Genomic DNA, 20,267 nt, shown 5'->3' on the forward strand with positions numbered 1-20,267 from the left:
TTAGTAATATACAATGCATTGGACAAATAAATGAGATGACTCGTCATATTCTTAACAGAAATTACGTCTTAATTTCCTGCTACGTTAAAAGAATACCTATTTCAAAGTAGTATACTGATGACTTATTTTCTACTCTGGATAAAGTAGTAGTAAAAATTAAAATATGAAATAAAATAGTTGTAAGTGGATAAAACATTTTTTTTTCTTGGGTATATATTATATTATGAGACAAATGCATTACACGTTAGAATAGAGTATAAATCAATATACTGTGACTCTTACTTTAATTAAATTGAATGCCATAAGCATAATTTTGAATTAAAAATATATGATAGGAAATAAATTTGTTTAGTCCAACTTTAAGTCTTCACTAAGAGAAATTTTTAGGCTAAAGGAGGTTGTAATACCTTTTGTCAAAGCATGAAGAAGTAACACCCAGTTGGATTAGAGGCTTACAAATATCCAAATGGGAGAAAAGGGAAAGAGCTTCCAAGAAAAAGCATACATTTTTGTAATTCATCAGAAGGTTGGGGAAAGGTGGGCAAGAGAAGTTATGATATCTTCTTCTTAAATAATTCTTTCAAACAGTGAGTCCTGCAGGGTATTTGCCCATGTACCACTGCTAACTTTCTAATGTAAGTTTATGAAAAGCAGAATTGGTTAGCTTTCTCAAAATTCATTTCTCTTTGCTACAGCACCTCTATTGTAATTAAAAGAATCATTCATTTACTGTTTTTTCCTACACTTAAAGATTTCTAGCAGTTGGAAAGTTTTCCCCAAAACTAAGAAGTTATATACAAAACTACTCTGTATTTTAAGTACATAGGTTCATTTTTATATTTCTTTGCATTATTTTATTCTTTGGATTGTATATTAATTCATTTTTAGTTAAGATTAATAACTACCTATTTCTCTCTTCTTCTAATATGATTGTACCTTCTCATAACACTCTTCCTTTTTATGCTAAAATAAACCTCTGCTCTACTGGCCAAACTGTTTTCCTCCCACATATCAGGTCTATTTGACAGTGATTGTTAGAGTTTAAAGAAGTGCTTTCCAGAGGTTTTAGAAACTTCTCCTAACTTATGTCGAATCTCTGGTCCAAGGACTATGTTATCTTCATGTTTTGAAAGCATATCCAATGCACAATGGTTTTATGTGCCTAAATTACAGTAACATCACAGTTATTGCTGAGAACTGAGAATTGATAGGTCAATTAAAAATAATTTGAATCATTTTAAAGAAATCATTCTCAAACACATTATACTCTTCAATGCCTTATTAAACACAGTATATGAAACAGATTAAACAGTTTCTTAGTTGAGTCAGTAACATCAAAAAGATGGTTTATTGTGCTATGCTAAAATGGGCTGTGCTAAAATTATATGTACTTAACCCAGACTGCTCTGGTGGCTTACTGCCTCATGATTCTTTGACTTCCCCCATACTTTCATCTGTTGCTTTCTTGTCTAGTTGTTCTCCTCATAATCAGACACTACTGCTCTTAATTAACTATCAGTTGTAATCTAGAGAAATGGAAAGTTGTTAGTGGACACGGAATATCCAGACTTGACAAATGAGTAATATCCTTCACTTCCTAATTCTAAATCAATATTCTCTGACCTGCAGGTATTTTCTCAGTTCTTTGGGAGGATAAAGTTTATTGGCTTAATTACTGCTGTTTTTTCCTTGCTCAGAGATCTTTTTCCTCTTGTTTCTGGAACTGTGGCTGTGTTTTATTTGGTTGAGCCTAACTGAAATTTGAATATAATAAGAGAAGCCTAATTTTGTAATCATTACCCAAGAGGCTCACAGACAAAGGATGAGAGAGAAGTAAAAGTATTCAAGAGAAAATATACAGCATTGTCTTTCCTTGTTTCCCAATAATGAGCAAACAGATTGGACCTAATTTTACAGAACAAATCAGTCTTCAGTTATTACTCTCCAACTACATGAGTGTAAATGGTAAATGCATATAGAAAGCATTTCACTGTACCGTGTGTTTTGATTGTTTCTTAGAAAAGTAAGATTTGGGACCAAGTAACCATTCCTGAATAACTAAAAAATGTATTTTAAAAACATCCATGCATTGAAATGACCTGCATAATTTAATTGAAACTGTAACAATACTGTGATGTGATGGACTGAAGTTCAAGCTTTGGAAAGGATTTGCAGAAGGTCAGTTCCTTAAAAGTTTAATTATTAAAGAGTGTGAAGAACTTCACTGAAGCATCTTCCATGTCTCTGTGACATTTTACCCAAGGAAGCTGCGCCTGCAAAAATGAAAGTTGAAATTGTTAAAGCTAATGAGAACTCTGTAGCTAAGGGGAAATCCATTAACTACAGTTGAGAGGAGTGAAAACACGACATGATGTTTCCTTATAGCTTTTATTTATGTGGCATGATATTATTGCAAAAACAATACTGTAAAATTGTAATTTCGGATCAAAATGCATTAAAAAGAGCACTTTCAATATATAAGCTAGGTGCTTGTGCTCAAGCCACACTTCCTTTCTTTGGGTACCTGCTATATTCTATTTCTTTTGAGTTTTCAGTCTTAGTTCAAAGGATGTTGCTATGACAAATAAAAGAAAGATAAAGAAAATCTGACTACTACTTTCTGTTTATTGTTATGATAACATGTTGATAATTCTTGTATATTTTCATCTTTTTAAAGGGTCCAACCAGATACTAGCATTTAAACATGACATTTCTGCTGTTTGAGAGTTATGTTAATTTATTTGAATGATGCTGTGTCAATATTGTTCTAAAATTGTTGGTATAATACAGCAACATGTGCCTCACATTATTAAAAGTCTTAATGTGTGTGGCAGCAAGATGTGGCACAATTACCGGTCATATTTCTACTAAATTTCATCAAGTAGGCATCCTGATTTCAATGTCAGGGCCCTAGAACTTGCTACTTGCATCTAGAGAAGCACAAAACCTTAGCTAAAATATCTGCCTAAATTTGAGTTGCTCAGAGCTGAGGCCTATTAAAAACTCAAAACTTTGGTCCAATATATTAACGATTTGAGGAGGACATTGTCTAAATATCAGAATTATCTTCCTTTCCAAAACATGTATCAGGGAAGAGATTAGCATTTGTTCTGGAAATTAGGTAACACACAGCAGCTATATCTAGACTTGACCTCAAACCAAGCAAAATTTCCACGATTATTACCAGTTTCACTTTTAGTGTGAAGACTTATAGTGAAACCCAGAAGGTGAAAACCCACAAATCAACCTCCTCCAAAAGAGTATACATCAACTCCCACAGAAGTGAAACAAAGATTTTCATAAGTTCTGAGATATTGTTTCTGTTTGTTTTAGAAATGTGTGACCAGTGAAGTTACCATCCAGCAATGACAATTTAACACCCAGAAGACCTTATGGGTCATGAAGAGAATGTTGGCCCTACAAGTCCAGAGACCTGGGTCCTGGATCTTGCTCTCTCTGACAGTCTGTAAAATTTTCTGCAAATCAATTTCCTCTTACAGCTCCAGCGTCCCCATTTGTTAAAAAAAAAAAAAAAAAAGAATTAGATTAAATGAGACTTCATGTTCTTGAATCTCTAATGACTTAGCTGCAAGACTGTGTGAACATTATTTAATGACCTTTAAGTTATCTATTCAATGATGCAATATGACATCTCCTGTTCAATTCAAAGGAATACTGTGACAATAAGAAATAATATACCAAAAAAATAATTTTGAAAAGTTGAATGGAAATGAAAAATATATATTTTATGGTTTTTATTTTTCATAAACTATAAAACATGAAACTTCACATGAGGAAGTCAAAAAATATCTGAGATATCTTGGTGATAGAGGCAGGAAACAATGAATAGAAACAATGGTTGAGCAGGTGAACCCACAATGCTTGCCAAAAGGGAAGCAGAAAATATATGATAAGTCCTTTTCTAAAACTATTCTTTTGTGATATTACTATCTTGAGATTTTAATAATAAAGACAGTGATCGTCATGATACTCAACAAAGTCTGTTAAGTGAAGGACATAACACACTAATTTAGATTTTACCCAACAGTGATTCAGGAAACATTATATTAATTCAACTCCCTTTTCATTGTTTAGTAGCTACCTGGAGTTTTTATGGTCTAAAACTTCATATGAATATTTACATGGAAAAATGAGTTTCCTGTATGATTTTTTTTTTATTATAACCTGTTTTGGTTGAATTCAGAAATATTAAAATGGGTGACAATCAAGAGTGGCAAAGGGGATAGGGTACATGTGGAAACCAATTGAACTTAATTACTGAGCTCAGTGTCATAATGTTTTCTATATATCAAGAACCCGAAGGATTGTGACCCTGATTTCAGGGAATTACTTAGTTTTTAACAGCGATTAGTTAGTCCCTACTCAAATATAACGTGGTGATTTTTAACAACGCTAAAGAGTGACCAAATCTCTAGATATAAAGAAAGAAATATCTTTAGATATAAAGAAAGAAAGTTCAATCTGAGTTTTGAAGATGGTGCTGCTGAAAAGGCAGTGTTCTTGGCAGTATTCATTAAGTCCTCCTGTATTTACGAACATTCAGTAACTTCATAACTTCAGTGATTAAGGACTCCAAGGGGAAAAAAGTTTCTTTTAACTAAGTCATTCTGAGAATGAGAAAGTTGAGGTAAAATATTGACTTCTCATTGTGATTTAGAGCACTTGATGAGGAGAAAAAAAATGGCATGATTTAAATTAAGAGAAGGTCAGGGGTAATGTGATGCTTCTGGGGTCTTTACATCATTGGTCTGAGGATCATCTTGAGAGAAGTGGAAGGCAGAGTTCTCTCTTCTGTAGCCTGACATTGTCAAAGCAGTTCCAGGTTCCTATCTGTTGGGAGGGAGAATTCACCCTCTGTAAGCCCTACTGAGAGAAAACATATGGCCTAGATTTTATATTTAACAAACATTTAGTGTTTAAAACATATATGTATCATTAAATATACCGTTTAAAATATAAGCTCAGGATTGAAGCTTTCTGGATTTAAATTCTATTTGTTTCATTTACTAGCTATGTGGCATTGTGAGTTAATATATCTAAGCTTTCCACTCACTTGTATAATAATGAAAATAATAATAATAATAATAACAACTAATGATTATTGGGCACTTAACACATGTCAAGCACTATTCTAAGTGCTTAATGTGTATCAATTCATATGGTCCTCAGGATTTGACCCACAAAGCCTGACCTCCCTAGTTGGCACTTTTACTCCTTATACTGTACTACTTCTCAAGGTACTGAAGATAGAAATAGTGCCCACTTTACGGAAGAGGATGATTAAATGAAGCAATGCATGTATAGTGCTAAGCAGAGGGCCCAGCACAGAGTAAATTTCCAGAACTGTAATATAAGCTGTTATCACTTGCATGTATTGTGTGTCCAATGCATTCTAGGATTAGTACAAGCATCTAATTTAATCTTCATAATACTACTATATTATTATCTAAATGTACAAACTGTAAAGAAATAAGGTATATTGACGGAAACAAGATAATGAATGACAGAATCAAGATTTGGATTAGGTGTTCTGATTCCATGGCTAATATTCTTTCTGCTACACCATTCTCTCTCTTATGTTCCATGTTATCATAATTCTGGTAATGTAGTTATTGGCAACAAAATGGTGTGTGTCACTGGAATATATTTTCTTCATAATAGAGGGATTGCTACACATTTATGTATATTTATGAAGGTGATTTATTATGTTAATTAGAATTTTAACCCTTGTTTGACTATTAATATTCAATAATTATATGGGAGTTTGTGAGAAAAACTAGATCTTTTCTTTAGGGGGAAGTAGATCTAGGGCGTTCCTTTGCTTCTTTAATGTTATTTAAATTATGTAGCATCAATATGCTAATTGAATACAGAAATGTTTGAAAAAGTGAATTTATAAGCTAGAAAATCAAAAGGGGGATTTATAAACCAAGATGGATCAATTAGCCCATTGTGAAGTGTTAATCAAAAGCCTGCGTGTATTGTTACTTATTCAAATTGTACTCACTACTGGAATCAATTAGCTTCTGGAATTTGAAAGCCGGTTTCCACCAATCCGATCCACAGGGATACCAAATCGTCTTTTTGGATGATTTACTACTTTCCTGAAACAAACCAAAGAGAACATTTTTAAGCTCAAGTCCAAGTTATCAATCATTACTTTTGCTCTTTTATCTCATGCAGATTTGGGGGCTTTCTTTGGGAATTGGAATAACCATGATAGTTATCATTCATCAGTACCCACTATGTGCCAGACATTATCTCTTACCCTTTCAACGTCTTTCAAAGTAGATATTACCACCTCCATTTTACATCTGAGGAAACTGAGGCTTAGAGAAATTAAAGAACTTATCCAAAATCAAATAGCTCAGATGAAAAGCTAGGTTTTCCCAGCATACCAATTTGCTAAGTGTTCAGTCTGGGTAAGTCCCTATCTCTCTTCAGATTCTGATGTATTCCTCTTTTAATTGAGGAAGATCGCACTAGGTCAGTGGTTTTCCCCAAGCTCTTGCCTCAGAATGGTCTTCTGGGGAAGGATAGTGGTGGGACAGGAAAGGGTGCTGATGCCAAGACTGAATGGGGAGTAAGTTTGCCTCCCATCTCCTCACTCACATTTTACCTAGAGAAGCTTTGTATGTGATGGTCTGTGTTCGTTCTATATTTTCTGAGTCAAATATTGTTTGGGGAAATAAAAACTTCGTTATTAAAATGAAGTTCAAAAATATACTACAGGAGGCATATAGCTTGTATGTCCTATAAATTATTTCTTTAAAAAGAAGAAACATTTTAATTTGATTTATTGCCATCACTTAGTGCTATCAAATCAAAATCCTATCAGGAGAGGTCCCAGAAATTTGAGTGCATAATATTAACTGGCTTAGAGTTAAGAGAAGTTTGGAGTCTTCTTAATGAAGATACAGATAGGCAGGAGAAGCTAAGAAGCTTATGTAAGTGACTTATCTCACAGCTAAATGTAATTGACATATAGCTTTGTTAGGCTTTTTTTTTTTTTTTAAGGAAGATTGGCCCTGAGCTAACATCTGTTGCCAATCTTCCTCTTTTTTTCCTTTTTTTTTTCTCCCCAAAGCCCCCAGTACATAGTTGTACATGCTGGTTGTAGGTCCTTCTAGTTCTTCTATGTGGGATGCCGCCTCAGCATGGCTTGATGAGCGGTGAGTAGGGTCTGCGCCCAGGATCCGAACCGGCGAGCCCAGGGCTGCCAAAGCAGAACACACGAACTTAACTGCTGCACCACTGGGCCTGCCCCGTTAGGCTTTTTATTGAAATAATATATATGTAGAAAAGAGGAAACAAGTGAACAATAATAGACATATACAGATTATAAGTGCAATAAGTACCCAGATCAAGAAATAGAACATTACCAGCAAACACTTTTGGAATGGGGAAAAGTCTTAAAGGTTATTCTCCCACCAAATGTCAGAATTTCTGCTTCAATTTTTTGACCAGCAATGATATAGCTCATTGCTTGAAAATCTCAGTGATGTAGAGCTAATTACCTTACAAGACAACTTAATCAATTTTCAACAGCTGAACGAGTCAAAAAAGATTTGTTTCAGAACATTTTCAATCGTTTCTTTAGTTCTTTCTAATTACTTGCATAATCTTGTCAGTATATACTATATAATTTAAACACTAAAAATGAATGAAAACCACAATATCTATGATTTTTTTCCTATTATCACTTACTATGTACCTACTATATATAAGGTTCTTTTTGTGGCTATCTTGGGATCAATAAGTCAGAAATAGTCTTTGCTTTCAAAAACTTATAAGTACTGTCAGACTGATAATGATTTAATGCATATAGTAGAGGAAGAAATTCTCTCATTTTTCTTTATGCTAAGTTTTCACCTTAACTACCAGGTCTTATCAATGTTCTTCATATCACTATTAGGTAAATAATTTATTTGAAAATCTCTGAAAAGTATAGAGAACAATGGAAACATGGGAGATTTTTATTACTGTATCTTGCACATAGAAATTTCTATAAACATTAATTCTAATTAAAGCAATTAATTTGAAAGTAATTGATATTTACTTAATGCTTTCTATATGCCAGGCACTGTGCTTAGTGCTGTGTATACAAGGATGATAAAAATAGGCATTTTGACCTGATATGAAGCTGACCCTCAAATGATATTATAAGAATAGGGCCATGTTATGTTTTTTTACTTTATTCAGTCTTCTTTTCTGCTGATTCACATCCATCTTCCTTTTTAGATTGGCCCTTAGTTTTTCTAGTCAATGCAGACAGCATTGTACGTATGATCTTGTAGGACTGTCTCCTTGACAACAGTTTGATCAGTGGGGGAAATCTGGGAAAAAAATATATAGTGCTTATCCTTAACCTATTCACACCTCTGCCTCCATTCTTCAGATTTCTGAAAAAACACACTCTCTTATGTGGTGCCTATTGATTGCACTTCTAGATTTCTTGCCACCAAATTGAATACATATTTTTCAACTTGATAATCTAGTGGGAAACATGTTATCTGTAAAATTAGCAAAAAATTTATGGTCAAGAGTGCTACAAAGCTATGCATAGGAGTTGTGCTTTAGGTCTTCTGATGTAATTATAAATAATGACTGCTGAAAAAAAAGTATTCTTTATATTTTTTGTTATTTTTATTCACATAAGTAAATTTATTGACTCAAGTGGTTATTTTCCTTGTGGTAGTCAGAATAATGCCCCTCCCCCAAGAATGTCTACATCACAGAATCTGTGATTATGTTACCTTATCTAGCAGTAGGGACTTTGCAGATAGGATTAATAAAGACCTTGAGTTGAGAAGACTATTCTGGATTATCTGGGTGGGACCAAATTAGTCATAAGAGTCCTTAAAAGTGGAAGATAACTGAAGAGTGGGTCAGAGAGCTGCAATCTCAGAAGGACTTAACCCACCATCGCTAGCCTGGAAGATGGAAGAAAGAGCCAGGAATCAAGGAATGCTGTGACCTCTAGAAGTTCTCAAAAGAAAATGGGGACCTTGGTCCTACAACCAAAAGGAACTGTGTTCTGCCAACAACCTGAATGAGAAGGAAATGAATTCTCTCCTACAGCCCCCAAGAAAGAACACAGCCGGGGACCTTTTGACTTCCTCTGTATCCTGCTGCCAGACCAGGCAAAGAGAGAGCACAGAGCGGCATGCAGAAGGAATTTTAGGGTCCACCCATTGGCTAGCAGTCAATCATACAGCTGCCCCTAATTGAAAGGAGACTGAGAAAAGTCGTCTAGAATGATATATGGTGACTGGTGAGCATCTTCTGGACTTCTGACTTACACTATTGTAAGATAATAAATTTATGTTGTTTTAAGTCCAGAAGTTTATGGTAATTTATTGCCATAGCAATAAAAAAAAAGAATATATTTATCTGTATGATTTAGGGCTGATGTCTAAGTGTAATGTGGTTAATATATTAAAAAAATTAAACTGTTGTGATTCTTATTCCTTTAACCCTTATATTCCTTCACTGACTACCACCAGTATAACTCCAGGGAAGGGGTAAGGTGGAAGCCACCTCAGGATGGAGGAGAGTGGTTACGGGAAGTCCCAGATATACAGGAAGAGGAAGTGAGAAACCAGCTCCTTCCAGATGTTTAAAGGGCTGGTGACAAGAGGAAGGAAATGGCACCTGGGAAAAAGAGTGGTGCCACACATATGAGAAGAGGAAGGAAATGGCACCTGGGAAAAAGAGTGGTGCCTGACCTCCCAAGGCTCCTGGGGTACTGATGATACCACGAAAAGTAATCCTTTTACTTTTTTTAAAGAGAACTATAATGGTCTCACACATCATTATAAAGTAGAACATTTATTGGTCCATACTACTAAGGTATTTTTTCAAAAATGAAGGTAAAATAAATGAAAATAGCATTTTTCTTTCTTTACTGCAGTTGATCTTCTGTTCCTGCTCACATAAATGAGAGATGGCTGTGGTATGGTGGATAGCAAAATAAACTCTTTTTCCTTCCTTCTTCCCTTGTCTCTGTTCTTTCCTTCTCTTCTTTCCCCCCGGTTTGATCCAAAAAGTATTAGGAACGAGGAAATGGTAGGCGTGGATTCTATTTGACTCTTCCGCTTACTGGTAATGTGAGTGTTTAGAAGTCTGCTGTCATTCTGAGCCTCTCTTCCCTTGTTGATAAAATTCAGATAATACCTGCTCTGCCTTTCTTCTGGAGCTGTTTATTCACTTAACACACTTGTTTGTGAAGTCCTATTTGATTGTCTAATGCATAACGGCATGTATTCGTTCTCTGCACTGGGGAATCAGAGGTGAAGAAGACACATATTAACTGTTAGAGCCGACATGTTACTTGAAAAAAGCTAATGAGGTAACACACCTGAAAACATTTTATACATTTTAACTGATTCTATTATTCTTTCCTGTCAGTCCAGTCCAGTGGTTTTTAAGCTATTTGTAGCTTACTATTTCTACAAATAAAAGCTTTATAAAAGAGAGCTATATCTAAAAAGCTAAGAGAAGAATTGTCTTAGGAAAGGTGTACCTCACTTTCCCCCTATATAGTGGCCCCTGAAAGAGCTTCCAGAAACACTTAAGTGTCCTTAAAGCAGAGTTTTATAACCACTGGATAGAGACATAGATCATGAGTATTTTTGTTCCAGCAATAGATTTGATTTGATTTTGATTCATTTTATCAAATTTGGGGTTGGTTGCAAATGTTCACAGGTATCTGTGAAATCAAATAAGAAATCAAATAAGAAAAATAAATAAAACAAATATATCTGAAAAAATCCATTCAGCGTTTAGAATTTTTAGCACTACTAGAAAAATTGAAACAATTTTTTCCATAAAGCAGATAAACCAAAAATTGATCATAGCTCAGGAAGTTAAATAATTTCTATACAGTCACTATCCATTCAAAAGTAAAATGGCAAATTAGTATTTAACATTTTTGCTGACATGAAATATATATAATAGACTACACTGTATCACACATACACTGACAGGAATACACAGTGTGTAAAACATGAACATTAAGATACAGAAATATTCTTATGACCAAAAGGGAAAATTGTACTTTCTGACTATCTAGTCCCTCTTGTGACAAAATAATGGTATGACATGGTTTTATTATATATCCATTTAACCCAATCTACCTTTTCCATTCTAAAATATTCTGAAAGTAGTTTAAGGATACAGAATATCTAGCAAACTAATATAAAGAGAATGGATTGTTTATTTTAAGTATAACTTTAAACTTCACACTCAAATATAGACTTCTTGTGCCAAATAGGATTTTCAACATTTATATTCTTCGATAAGTCAATTTCTGAAAATGTTTTACATTCTAAAACAATAGTTAAAAAAGTTGTACTTAAATTTTTTATTAAGAATCACTTCATACATACAAAAGAGTCTATAAATTTATCTATGTTCATTTTAAAGAAAAATGAAATGAACCATTCCTATTTGCAGCACCAAATTAAGAAATAGAATATTGCCAGTACTTTAGAATTCCCCAATGTTCCCCCTCCAAATTGCATCCCTCTCATGGCTCAGTCCCTGAGGCAATCTGTAGATTGAATTTTGGTCTAATAATTCCCTTGATTTTCCTTATAATCTATATGTATTCTTTAAGAGTCTCTTGTGTAGTGTAGACAGTTCTACAATTTTATTTAAATGGCATCAGGTATGAGTTCTTCTTGACTTCTTTCAGCAAGTACTATGTGTTTTGAGATTTGTCCATGTTGACATGTGCAGCTGCTATTCATTTATTTTCATTGTTGTATAATAATTCATTGTTTGAATATATACCAGCTTATTTATACATTTTACTGTGGATGGAAATTCGAGGTATTTCCTTTTTTGTTATTATTGTTGTGTACTGTTCAGCTGAAAATTTTCTTATATATGTCTCTAGTACACATTCAAGGATTTCTCTACAGTGTATTTTTAGAAGTAGAATTGCTGGCTATGCCTGTACTTAATTTTAACATAGTGCTGTTTTCCAAAGTTGTACCAATTTACACATCCAAGAGCAGTGTATGACAATTTCTATTGTTTCAAATCTGTGCCAACTCTTGTTATTGTGAACTTTTCATTTTTCCAGTCTAATGCATTTGTATTCACATCTCATTGTGGTTTTAATTTGCTTATCCTGAATACTAATGAAGCTGCTCACCTTTTCATTTGTTTGTTGGCCACATGGATTTTTTCTTTTGGAAGTACCTGTTCAAGTCTGTTGCCTATTTTTCTATTGGTTTGTTTTTCTTTTAAACATTGACTTATAGGAGAGTTTCATATATACTCTGAATATTAGACTTTGTCAGTTATACGCATATATTCTTTCCCATTTGTGGTTAGTCTTCCTTATTGTGTCTTTTATGAAAATCTTTAATGTGTTTTTAAATTTATCAATATTTTTGCATTTTGTTTCTTAAACCATTTCTAATGTTATGAAAATATTCTCCTATGTTATCCTAAGATCTTTTTATAGTTTTACCTTTCACATATACATTTTTAATCCTTTTGAAATTATTTTTATTTATGGAGTGAGATAGGGGTCATGTTTCTTTTTTTTGTATATCCATACCTAATTATTTATAAATTTTAGATTCCACTTGTCAAGTTTCATGAGAAATTGTTTGGTAGTTTTACCTGGAATTGTACTGAATCTAAGGTATAAATCAATTGGGAAAGAATTGAAATCTCTATGATATGAGAATTGAAATCTTTATAAATCTCACTATCCAAGATTATTTATTTAGGTTGTCTTTAAAACATTCTCACACATTTTTATAATTTTCTCCATAAAGACTTCCCATAGTTTATTGGATTTATTGTTGTTGAAAGTGATATCAGGGGGCCGGCCCGGGGGCTTAGCGGTTAAGTGCACAGGCTCCGCTGCTGGTGGCCTGGGTTTGGATCCCGGGCGTGCATCGACGCACCGCTTCTCCAGCCATGCTGAGGCCGCGTCCCACATACAGCAACTAGAGGGATGTGCAACTATGACATACAACTATCTACTGGGGCTTTGGGGGAAAAAAATAAATAAATAAATAAGAAAGTGATATCATTTAAGAATATATGTTGTGGGTTTTTTAATGTGTCCCTTACTTCGTTAAAAAAAGTTCCCTTTTATTATTAGTTTACTGGTGATTTTGATCATGAATAGATGTTTAATTTTATTGAATGCTTTTTGTGCATCTATTGAGATGATATGTCTTTATTTTGTCAACTTGTTAACTCTATTAATTGACTTTCTAAAGCAAATCAACGTTATACTGTATTTTTGTGATAAACCCAACGTGATAATGGTGTATTAACTTTTTGATACATTACCGGAATAGTTCTGCTATTTTTTTGGTAGGAATTGTATCTACAGTCATTAATGAAGTTGTCTTGTAATTTTCTTTTCTTGTTCTCTCCATACGTAGTTTTGGTGTCCAGATAATGCTATTCTCATGAAATGATTTGAGGCTTGAAACTTCTTTTTTGGTTATCCTTCTGTTATTTGTTTGATTACATCACGGTCTGAGAACACATTCTGTTTGATAAGCAAGTTTTTAAAATTTTTAAGGCTTATTTTGTGGACAGGCATTTTATTAATTTTAATAGTTGTTTCATGTGAACGTAAACATTTTTTTCCCCAATTGTTAGATATGCAGCAACTTTTACTGATACTGCTTATGGTTTTTAGTTCCAAGGAAAGAAACCTGGGAATTAGGGTGTGGAGAGTGTTCCCTAAAAACAATAGTCTGATTTGTTGCTACTCTTAAAGAGGCAATAAAATGCTTGGCCCCGTTCAAGAAGGGCATATGGGGCTCCACCAACACTGAGTCATATGCAAGCAGGGATACAGTAATGGCTAACAGAGCATGATCTTTTAAACAGTTCAGTAATTTAGATTAGTAAAACATGAAAGTAAATTATCTTATTAGCAAGCTTAGATGAATATAGTAGCCAGACTCCACAACGGACCCCGATAATTCTACCATAATTCAGTCTCCTTCCACATTGAACAGGGCTGACTTCTCTAACCAATAGTATACGATGGAAATAATGATGTGTGACTTCTAAGGCTAAATAATGAAAAATATTGCAGCTTCTGCCTTGCTTTGTTAGATCACTCACTCTAGGGGAAGTCAGCTGTCATTTCCTAAGGACACTTTCACAGCCCTATGGAGAGGTTTATGTGGCAATGATCTAAGGCCGCCTGCCAACAGCCAGTAAGGAAGTGAGACTTCCTGCCGTCAGTCAGCCTCGTTAGTGGGCCATTTTGGAAATGGATATCCCGAGCCCCCATATAGCCTGCAGATGACTGCAGCCCTGGCCAACTTCTTCACTGCAACCTTGGGACAGACCCTGTGCCGGAAGCACCCAGGCAAGCTTTTTCTGGATGTCTGATGCATAGAAACTGTGTGAGAACATACATGTTTATTATTGTCTTAAGCTGCTAAATATTGGGTAACTTGTTTGCATAGCAATAGATATCTGATATGGTGAGATGCAGAGTGCTCTGGGATTCCACAAGAGAAGAGATCACACCCAATTTGTGCCTTCCAGGAAGAACTTATAGATAATGTGGAAACAGTAAAAGAAATGGTGTCTCTGAATCCTGCAATCTTGGATTCACAATTTAAAATTAAAGTATAGAATTGAGAAATGTCTATAGGAAGACAGATATAACTGTATGAGCTTGGAAAGACTGATGTTGGAGGCTATGCTAAAATGAAGGACTCAGCAAAACCTGTAAAGAATGAGAAGGAAAATCATCAAAGTCCACAAGCCGTGTTTAAATTGAAAAGAGACAATTAGGCTTTTAAATTCAAACTCCAGAATGTCAGGATAAAGGACCACGTTAAGTCTGACTGATGATGTAGTTTTTATAGGCCAATACATAATGCCCATTTTTCCTTGAGTCCACATTGAGAAATGATAGAGAAATACAATATAAATGATCAATGCATAAAAATCAAATGTCATTTTGATCAAGCTGAATGTAGAATATGGCTTTAATCTGCATTTAAAAAGACTTCCTTAAATTTCCTGTCTGGATTAGACAGATTTACACAACTAGTCATGTTATCCAATAAAAACAGGAAGAAGGAGGATGAGTTGAACATGCTCAATTACTCCTCCCAGACTGGCCCGTGAGATAAATGACGACTTCTTCTCTGGGAAGGAGTGAATGAGGGGGCGAGGCAAGGGCCCAGTCTTTCCCTAACTGGAGTTCCTCTACGTGGAAATATGGGGCTGCGAAATCTAAGACTTAATAAATGGGATATGTTTACAATGATAAAAGAAAGTGCTACTTCATTAGCAGAAAGTTGACTTATGAGTTTTGGAATTCTCTCTCAAAAGTGGTAATTCAATTTTAAATAGATTCTATTAAATGTATGATGATGGTGCTGACTAGGCGTAATGCCATCTTCTGAAGTATTATCCCAAGGAATGGACCTTACGAACAGACATTCAGAAACAAGCCATGAGCATTGGAATCAAATAATGAGTTTTAAAAGGTTTACTGTAAAGTAACGCAGGCACGCTTGATTTGGAAACTGCTGCAGAGCTATAGGATAAGGCAGAGGAGATCTTCATTTACTCGGCTCATGAGCCCTCTTGAGGGTCTAATGAAACTTTTGGAACTTCCATCCAGAAAACGGATTTACACAAAAATGTCTTCTAGAATTTTCTTTTGGGGAGAGTGGGTAATATGCATTTCAAAGCCTATACATGGAATCAAGTATTACCCCTTTCGGGAGAAAGTTTTAAACCTTCATATATGAATTAGGGTAGGGAGAAAAGGTAAAGAGACTGTCCCATTCTGTATGTTGAGCTGGGGTGCTAAGAGACAGGTAGTAAAGAGAAGTTATTAGGAAAAATGGCCCCAAATCATTATGCTCAAGAGCGTTTCCTATTGTACAGCCAGGCTTTTCAACAAAGAAGAAGGAAGCATAGAAATAGGGCACCATACTCTGAATCCTTTTACTGTGTTTCTCACTCTGAAATGGAGCCCATTTTGAACTACCTCCTTTGTGCATTAACAAACAAGAGCGGGAAACAAAAGATACTTGGTTTGGCCTTGGTCTGTGGCATTGCTTCACAATGAATAAGAAAGGAAGATGAAATGTTAGGATTTTTACCTTTAATCTTTGGGACTGTCATCAAGAAGGGCTGTCATATCTGACAAATTGAAGCTGGAACTGCTATTCTCAACTGTAGTCTGAACTTTACGTCTGGCTTAGGATAGAAACCCATATATCATTGTACAGTTTTCCAAAACCATTTATTTATTGCATACATTCCAAGTGAACCTCACTGTTCCTTGCCTTGGACAAGTGCCTTATTCACACAGAACTTGAATTTCTTTATCCAAAGCAGCTTATTTAAGCGGAAAATCATTGGACTTAGAGTTAAACAACTTGATGTTCTAGTTAGGTAATGTCAGGGAAATCATTTTATCTCTCTGAAAATATACCAATAAAATGGTGATGATATCTTCTTAGGGTGTTATAGGGATTAAAAAAAAACGGTACCAAAATGTTAAAATGGGATTCTTTCTATCTCAGTTTTGGCTGTGGCGCGAAAAATTTGAGGAAAAAAAAAAAGAGTGATATTTCCCCTTGCATTCCAAAGTGAGGTGCTAGACTTATGTAGTATTTGCAGAGGAGGTTGCTACAAACTGATTTTTCCAACTTTAATCCAATAAAAGGATTGATGTTGAATAGGTGAAGAAGGGGAATTTCTCTGGAACAAGTGATTGGAGAACATCAGCATTTTCCCTCCTCTTTCCTATAGAGGAAGGTCTTCAAGAAAACCACTCAGAAAGCTTGACATATACCCATGGAAGCAGGGTAGACCTGATAGAACAGTGTCTATGAAACCTAAAATGCAAGAAGCTGTGAGAATTGGCTCAATGCCAGAGTGAAGAGATGGTTACATAAGGAACAGCTTCACTTTCAGTGACCAGAGTTGAGGATGTGGCTTTTCTGTGGAGCAGATGTAGAGCGAGCATGTGGGTAGAGTTGGTCTAGGTTAATTATAAAGAGAACCTTCCCGGAAGGGCTTTCTGCTGGAGGTCGTGGGTAAGGTGACCTCAGCAGGATGCTGGTGGTGGTGTCAAACGAAGAAACTGAAAGGGTAGGATGAGGATGAGGAGCAAAACTGAAGAGAAGAGCAAGAGGGGAAGAAGCCCTTCCTGTTGGAAGAGAAGCATTGCTGGAGGCAAGGATATTTGTGTCAATGTTCCCAACGGGGGTTGTGCGATGACCCCACAAAAACATCCCCTGATAAGGAATCCCTTTTGAGTATTTACTGAGGCCAGAGAGGACTAAGGCCAGGTCATGATACTATCAGTCGAGTAAGACTATTCTTTACTTCTCTGTACCCCTATCCCCAATAGTGGAAAAGGCAGAAGGCAGCCCACTGTGCTAGGGGAAGGGGTGAGAATAAACTGAATGTACCCTCCTTCCCACTGCAGCTTTCTAGTTTGAATGGTGCCCAAGCCGGGGAAAGGAGAAACTTTAATAATATTCATGGTGTGGGCCAAGACATAAGAATGGTTACTTTAATTACTGAAATATGGTTGTTTTTCTAATAAAAGTGACAAGAGGGATTTTTATTATTTCAATGTGACCAGTAGAGCTGTAGTACCTACCTTTATTTTTATCCAAGAGATAGGAAACAACTCCTACTGAATGAATTTAAATGCATGTAGGTGGGTGATAAAATTGTTTTTCTGATTATGTCCAATGGAGTCTTTCTCTTACAGTTAAGTGGTTATAATAACAATGTTATGGAGTAAAGTGTTTAGTGATCTGAATCTATAGAATGTATATAATTGTGCTGAGTATCTTCCATCTGTTCTCTAGATCCACTCTCTGCCTTTTCTCACCCTACTTTCAGTCCAGGATGCTAACCTGTCTGGATCACAGCAAAGTTCCTGTGCTGTGTGGCTTTGGTTTGAGGCAGGCAATGGGCTGCCTTGCCAGGAGAGACTGGAAGGAGAGAAAAAGTGAGGTCAGGATAATTTTCTCCTGGCTCCCTTCTTGCAAGATCACTTCCCTCTGCCCAAAGGTCCCTGCTTCTCTCAAGGCATCTGACTCTTCAGACCAGGGCCCTGGGCTATTGAGCCACCCATTATGATTTGCCTATATGCAGTCATTTGTAAATAATCCTGTTGTGAATAAACTTCTCAAATTTTCCTATTTCAAATGCACTGCCTGTCTCCTGCAGGAAACCTGACTGACACAATGACATTACTTGCTTTGCCAACTTCAAAATATTAATCAGAGAATGAAAGCAATAACAGTTGTGAAAATGTTTATAGCAATTAAATTCGAATATAGAGTATTATTATTATTGTTATTGTTTTTGCAAGGTATTTTCAGTACTGTGTGAAGGAGTGAGGGAAACTATCCTTTAGAAAAATTCCAGGCAAATTATCAACATCGTCTAATATTAAAGGGTCATTCGGATAGTAGATAATAAAAATATAAAAGATATAAATAAATTACAGGTAAATAAGAGATTTATTAAGGTGTATATGTCATTCTAAACAAATTCTAAAAAAAATTAGAATAAATAAATAAATTCTAAATAAAACAATCCTGACATTGGAGGTCACCTTTGTTGTTAAGCCATAGAGAACAAAGGAGCAGAGTCTGTATTCCAATTACAGTCAAGAAGCAAGATAAAGAGTCTAGATTTGGGTAAATCCTCAATTTTTCAAGCTCATGGATAAACTTCTGCACAAATGCATTAGCTCTCCTTAACACTTCCAACCTTCTGAAAGTAGTTGGAGGTGAAGGGAAAGGTAGATAAAAGGGGAAAAGAAAATAATTGTTTTTGACATCCTAAGATCATCAATTACTCTACTAAAATTCTTTCTTGCTTTATACCACATTGGATGGGACCCTCATAATCTGGTGCCAAAGATACTGACAAGGTTATGTAGGTTTCACACTGCATAGCCCAGAAGGCAACAATATGAATAGCTTTTGACTACAGCATCCCTGTGTGGCCCCAACTCTCCTTCCCAATTTCATTTCTTATTCTACTTCTTAGGATCTGATATTGAGCCCACATCAAGCTATTTAGCCCTCCCGAGAACATGCCCTGACTGTTCAAGCCTACAAGTCGTCTCTTACATGATTTCCTCTTAACAGGATAACTGTTCTTAATCTATTTAATCTTTCAAAAGCAGTACTGGATTTTTGGGTCAACATTTGTGGTTACTTTTGAATTTGAGAAATGATCTTTTTTAACCATTTCTGGAAAATTATTGAAAAAAATACCCATAATCTTTCCAAACAGTGATACTTTCTCTTCTATTTGTTCCCACTAAACTCTCATTAGATTAATTTGTATGTTACAATTTCTCATTCTCATACAGAGAAATTGTAACATCTCTTTCTGATATACTGAGTCATTTCCTTAGCTTTATCATATGATGAATTTATTTACTCTTTTGCCAGATTTAATCTGCTGTTTATCTCACTTAGTTTTTTTTAAAAAGTTTATTATGGAGCATTTCAGATACATGCTAAAATAGAATAGTATAATGAACTCCCATGTAGTCCTCATTCTAAGTCAACAATCATTGATTTATGGAAAATCTTGTTTCATCTATTCTGTTCCCACTCCTGTATTATTTTGAAGTAAATTCAAGATAATACTTTCAATTAAATATTTAAATGAAAATCTCTCTCGGGCTGGCCCCGTGGCCTAGTAGTGAAGTCTGTGGAGTTCCGCTTAGGCGGCCCAGGTTCACTTCCCAGGTGTGGACCTACACCACTTGTCGGTGGCCATGCTGTGGCGGCAACCCACATACAAAATAGAGGAAGACTGGCAGTAGGTGTTAGCTCAGGGCGAATCTTCCTCAGCAAAAAAACCAAAAAACAAAAAACAAAAAAACCCCCAGAAAATATCATTTTTAATGTAACCACAGTACCATTTTCATATTTAAAATACACAATAACTACTTAAAATCATCAAATAGTCACTGTTCACATTCACAATTGTCTCTTACATATGCAGATTTTTAAACAGATCATTGTTTGAATCAGAAAGCCCAGAATTGTGACTGGTTAATAAGTGTCTTACTCTACTTTAATCTTTAGAATCCACTTTCCCCATCATCTTTTTTTTTCAAGTCCTTGTAATTTATTTATTGAAGAAACTGGGTTATTTGTCTTATAGTTTCTATAGTCTGAATTTTGCTCTTTGCGTCCCTGTAGTGTCTCTGAAGTCATTTCTCTGTC

At 35.2% G+C, this 20,267-nt stretch overlaps 1 protein-coding gene across 1 annotated transcript in view; it reads right to left on the bottom strand.

The window, feature by feature from the left end:
* Positions 1-279: 279 nt before the first annotated feature.
* OSTN (osteocrin) overlaps positions 280-20,267 on the bottom strand; it is a 33,442-nt gene continuing 13,454 nt past the window's right edge. The window contains exons 3-4 of the mRNA XM_004424573.3: positions 6,029-6,125; positions 280-2,273 (exon numbers count right to left, since the gene is read on the bottom strand). Coding sequence (XP_004424630.1) covers positions 6,041-6,125 — 85 coding nt within the window. The 3' untranslated portion in view covers positions 280-2,273; positions 6,029-6,040. The remainder of the gene's footprint in view (positions 2,274-6,028; positions 6,126-20,267) is intronic.

Source organism: Ceratotherium simum, chromosome 15, assembly GCF_057802395.1.
Source record: "Ceratotherium simum simum isolate JZ-2026a chromosome 15, ASM5780239v1, whole genome shotgun sequence".
NCBI lineage: Eukaryota > Metazoa > Chordata > Mammalia > Perissodactyla > Rhinocerotidae > Ceratotherium > Ceratotherium simum.